At 38.1% G+C, this 5558-nt stretch overlaps 1 protein-coding gene across 1 annotated transcript in view; it reads right to left on the bottom strand.

Moving 5' to 3' along the window:
- Positions 1-5558, bottom strand: part of COL4A1 (collagen type IV alpha 1 chain) — a 193659-nt gene that overhangs the window by 20737 nt on the left and 167364 nt on the right. Inside the window, exons 30-32 of the mRNA XM_019529666.1 lie at positions 5098-5148; positions 2567-2752; positions 1569-1702 (exon numbers count right to left, since the gene is read on the bottom strand). Of these exons, the coding sequence (XP_019385211.1) occupies positions 1569-1702; positions 2567-2752; positions 5098-5148 (371 nt within the window). The remainder of the gene's footprint in view (positions 1-1568; positions 1703-2566; positions 2753-5097; positions 5149-5558) is intronic.

Here is a 5558-nt window from a genome sequence, read left to right as displayed (position 1 = left end):
ACATTTCTCTTGTGAGCCAGGTTACCTGTCTCAACAACTTCCATGATGCACCAGTCACTCTGTAATCGAACATTCAATGGGAGATGTATTTTGGCTAGAGATCAGAAACCTGGCATAAAGTTCCATGAGGCAAAATACCACTACAGAAAAAAGCCATTTAACATACTAAAGTAACTCTAAACATAACGTTTTATAGCATCATAGAAAAACAGGGACCTCAGATATCATCTAGTCCAACCAGGGACAGGATCATCCCTATCTATCTAATGCATCCCAGACAAGTGTTCACTAAACCTGCTCTTAAAAACTTCCAAGAACAATGATTCCCCAACCTTCTTCCATAGTAAGCCTGATCCAATGTTTACCCTCCAACTGAGACAGGTCTTCCTAATATCCAACCTTAATCTTACCTGTTGAAATTTCAGGACCTGATGACAGTTTAACAAACTAAAACTAAATATTTTGACTAAGGTATTTTGAAAGAGTTTGTTTTGAATGGAAATGCTGAAATGAAATGTTTCATCATTTTTAAAAACATCAATTTTCCAGAGTTATTCATTCTATGAAATTGTGGGGTATTTCAACTCTTTGTCCTGAATGTGAATCAAAACATGTTGATAATGAAATCTCCCAAAGTATAGACATGATTTTGGCTAAGCTCTGCTTAAAAGCTCTCTGGCATTTAATATATGGAAGGTTATGCTGGAATGTACATACTGATCTGCCTGAAAATGTGCATTGAAAACCTCTCTCTCACATAGTTAGTACTACTATGCAGTTGTTCTGCGTGCTAAAACCTAGCACGCGAGAAAGATCCAGATTTAAAAAAATCTCAAAATCCAGACTTATTTCATTTCATTTTTACTTCTAGAATAAAAAATTAAAGCATGGACAGTGCCGTGCTACAAAAAATGAGGGTACAGAAATACTATGAAAAAGGATACACAATTTTGAAAATTCTGGTAGGTTTAAAGATTTGCACTTTTCTTCCCTTATACATGGAAATGCACAGATCTAAAGAAAAGAATTTTTTGGATAGTAAAAGGGGAGTGATACATGCCAATAATGCATTAAAATCATTACGTGTTTGTTTTTCTGTAACAGCAGCTATATTTCACTGACAATACTGCAAGTGCACTTTATTTGCACTTATTTGAAAGGCTTCATATCTTACCCAAAGACCTGAAGCATTTTCAGTATGCAATTTATTTTGAACTATGTTCCTTTAAAAGCAAGTACTAATGCATTTGTAGGATTTATTGATATGCTGCAGCCATTCTGTACCGTTAATATTCTGTAAATTATATACAGCATGTTGTAAGCTACCATTCGCTATCTATAAATTTCTAGTTAAGTTCTTTAAGTCACTGGGGCTTATTGGTAGGCAGCCCTTAAAATAGATAATTAACATATTTTGAAATAGATTTTACACAGTCAGCAAAAAGTCCAAAGGCATTTTGGGTAAAAAGTATTATTAGTTTGAAAGTAAAAGACCTATGATTAATACATTCATTAACTAGAAGCACCAGTTTTGAGCCATGCTGGAGAATATGTTTAAAATAACTTACAGGCATTCCTTGAAATCCCTGATCACCTTTGACTCCAGGTCTTCCAGGAGGTCCAGGCCAACCATAGGCTCCTTTTTCTCCTTTGGCACCTTCCAGTCCTGGGAGTCCTGGGGATCCCGCTGGACCAGGTAGACCTAAAATGGAGAGATGAAAAAGAATTTATTGGCAAAATCATTTCTCTGTGATTAGTATCTGGATGAAGACCAGTTGGTTCAAGTGAAGATAGACAAAGCCAAAGTAGTGATGGCAAAAAGTGAAAATGCTTCAAAGATATAGCTAGTGACATGGAATTCTCCTTTTTTATAAATGGATTAATTTTCAGATCAAAAAGCTTTGATGGAGTCCTGCAGAATCCAAGCCTTGGAGTCCTGCAAAATCTATTCCTATAAAACAGATCTTGTTTCTCCTTTGATTACATGAGTTAGGAGGTTTCACTTGTTCACTGTGCAAAGACTGCCACAGTGATCCATGTGGCAGCCACACCATTTGAATTATGGCAGTTCACTGCATTTGGGGCTCAAAGTGGAAGCAATGCAAAGAATCCTGCTTGCAAAATGTAACTATACAACCTGCTCTGATACTTCTGTACTCCAATCGTTTCCAATCAACTTATCCTGCTAATACAAGGCCTTGACCTCAATTTTAAAACCACATTCACTGGTCAGGATACAGCAACATCAGCAATAGATATCTCCATCCAGAGGTGCAGAAAGCCAATAATAAAACTCAGGATGGAGCACACTGAAGCTGCAGGTAACATGCTTTGGCCCCAGAAAGGTCACGTGGCGTAAACTACCAGAGAATATTAATCCAACCTACTCTGGCATGCACTACCATTTAAGAAAAAGAAGCTGATATTTCTTTTTACATTAAAAAAGTATTTATACAGAGATAAGAGATCCAATAAAGACTTAATCCTAAGCCATATTAATTATATCCTCAATGTAAAGTATTTAAGATAAATGCCAATAATGCTGACTAGCAATAAAGACAAATACCTGGTAATCCAGGTTGGCCTTGGGGTCCTCTGTCTCCTTTAGGGCCTTCCATTTGTCTGCCTGGGAGTCCAGGAAGACCTGGTTGACCATGAGGACCCTGTGGGCCAACAAATCCTGGTTCTCCTTTTGAGCCTGGGATCCCTGGGCTTCCTGGGGATCCTGGAAAACCCACATCACCTTTTGCACCTAAGATGTAAAACAACCCCCACAGTTGTCAGATAAAAGGAAAAACATTACCAAATCATTTTGCACTGTTATATGCTGACAATAAGCTTTATTCTAATAAAAATGTATTGATATATTCTTTTAGACATCAATCTTGAAATGCCATTCTTTCTGGAAAGTACTATTTGTTACCAGATCTTCAGAACTGACATACAAAGGATGGGTATCTTCAGGAGATCTTATCTGTTAAACTGGTTCTGACTCACTATCCATTACTCTTCCTCTGCTGCATTCACCTGTACATGCAAGCTTACCTATGCATACGCCCCTAGCCCTAAGAATTTCTAAGGGCAAAATCCTTAAGTCCTTAAATCAGCAGGGATCCTGGTTTTCTCTGATAAAAACAATCCCCAATTTTCAGTTTTAATAAACTAAAAAACCTGTCACATTTTCTACTGATTTCCACTTAGAGGATGTTTTGCCTAAATAATGATAACAAGGTATAATTCCAAGTCAGAGGATATCTCTACCAAGATTTACATTTAAAATGTTTAGTGTTTCTTTCCCAATTTGTACAAACAGATTCATCAGGCATCTGACTAGACCTCTTATGTGTACATGATCCAGAGGACTGACTGTTGACTACTACAAGTCAATAAGCTTTAAACAGAATTTTAGAATTGGTTTGGCTCAGTCACTGCAAAGTAAATTAGCTGGTGTAAATATGTATGAAAAAACACAATATTAAAAAAGTAAAAAATGGTGTTCCTGTCGTCTTTCACACACAGAGCCAGATGTTTAAAACCTGAGTTCTCTCTTTGTATTAAGTATTTTTGGGTGTATATAGTGTCAATTAGGTACATCAGTTTTCTTTGATCAGGCAGCCAAACACAGGAATGACACAAATTGTGCCCAAAAAATTAGAGGGACTGGGGTGAAAAGCACACTAATAATCTGATGTTAAATTTGCACCACTGAGCTTTGCTTCTAAAAGTTGCTTTCCCCTGTCATTTCATGCCTGTTAATGAGAAAAAAAGATATTCAATAGTAAGGAACCAAAGATTTTAAACAATATTGTATGCAGTTCTTTTCAATTTACAGAAGAAAGTAGCAAATAGAAAATGCAAGTATTTTATACTGCAGATTAGTTTGTCTCCTCACAGTTATACACACTCATATTTTATACATGGATTGGGAGAAGGAGAGATTGGAATTAGAATTTCTTAATATTCTCTGTCAGAAATGGTTTGTTTTCTCTTTAGCACTATATCTGTTGTGATTCTTTGGTAATCCTCATTGTATGAAATAACACACTAGCATTCTCTGGCATCTCTAAACCAATGAAGGTGGATGCTAGGGAGGGTAACGAACAGAGAATAAGATCACTCTAGACATATACCTGGCTCTGTTCTTTCTCTCTAAAGCATCCACTCCTGACACCGTCAGAAACTGAATACTGGTCTAACCAGCTATGGCACTTCTTATGTTCTTATCTCCAGGCTGACGGAAGAACAGGACCTTCCTAGCAAAGCAAGCACTCTTGGACACTAACTGCTTATCACCAGGTACATTTACATGTGCAGTTAGCACATAGCAATAAACTCTGGCACAGTTCACACCAAAGTTTATTGCTTCTGGGTGCAGCGTTTACATGTGTGCCTGGGATGGCAGCATTTTGAGCTTGGATGGCGCAGCCCTGGGCTGGCAGGGAGCCCAGGGGCAGGGGACGGGGGAAAGGAGGGGTTCAGCCTGCAGAGCAGGACTGCTCTGCCTCAGGTCAATATGCCAGAAGGCAGCCCCTGCACTGCAGCACCCGTGTGTCCCAGCCAGCCCCAGTCACTGTCTACATGTGCATTACGGTACACTAAATGACTCCAGTGTAGGACAGTACTTGCCCTGGACACACTATCATACAACAGAGTGAATTAGTTTACTCTGCCCTAATACAGACACACGTGTAGACAACTCTTCAGTAAAGTGTACGTGTGGATGTACCCCTGGATCTCAAATCCCCAGTGCACTGAAATCTCACTGGAGACTGATTTTTACCAAATTAGTAAGGAAACAGAATTACTTCAAATTCTAATGCATACCACACAACACAGGAGTAATTGGTATTATCTTATCACAACACATCTTGCAGTAATTTTCACGCTAAGATAATTACCTATTTTCAGGCATATCTAACTCATGTCTGAGATACTGCCACTGTAATAGAAATTGGTATTTAAGCCTCTCAGAGAATTTTCTGGCACATCTGAATAGTACATGTATAAAAACAGAGTTAAAAACCTGTTTCAATTATTACAGAGTTCAGTCTATAAAAATCATGCACGAATGTTTTGTTTTCTTTCTACTAATATTACCTTTATCTCCCTTTGCACCTGAACTTCCTGGAAGTCCTCTCCCTGGAAGACCTACAAGGTGAAAGCAATAAAAATGAAAGGATGAGACAGTAGTTGCAATTATCTACAACTAATCAAAATTTATTAGTAAAAAGTACCAGTATTTGAAAATAAGAGGTTATGCAGAAACTTGTTATGACACTGCATTTTTTTTAACTGTGTAGCACAGTAGCTCAAGCTTCTTGCTGGGTGCTACCACAATACACATTTAAAGGCAAGGCAGCCCTACTACACTATTTCACTGCTGACTTACGGTGAAGTTACACACTGCACATAGACCATACTAAATTTGTGGAAGTTTAAGCAGTGTTAGAGATAGCATGCATTGTGAGCAGTCACATGTTAAGGGTTAGTATCATTTGTTGCCTGCACAGATCTGACTTGCCAATATAGGGCTAGAGAGGAGGGGTGAGACTAGGAAC

The sequence above is a fragment of the Crocodylus porosus genome, unplaced genomic scaffold (assembly GCF_001723895.1).
Source record: "Crocodylus porosus isolate Cpor-Errol unplaced genomic scaffold, CroPor_comp1, whole genome shotgun sequence".
NCBI classification, from domain to species: domain Eukaryota; kingdom Metazoa; phylum Chordata; order Crocodylia; family Crocodylidae; genus Crocodylus; species Crocodylus porosus.
Note: the sequence above shows the minus strand (reverse complement) of the source record. Positions and strands in the feature narration are given on the sequence as shown.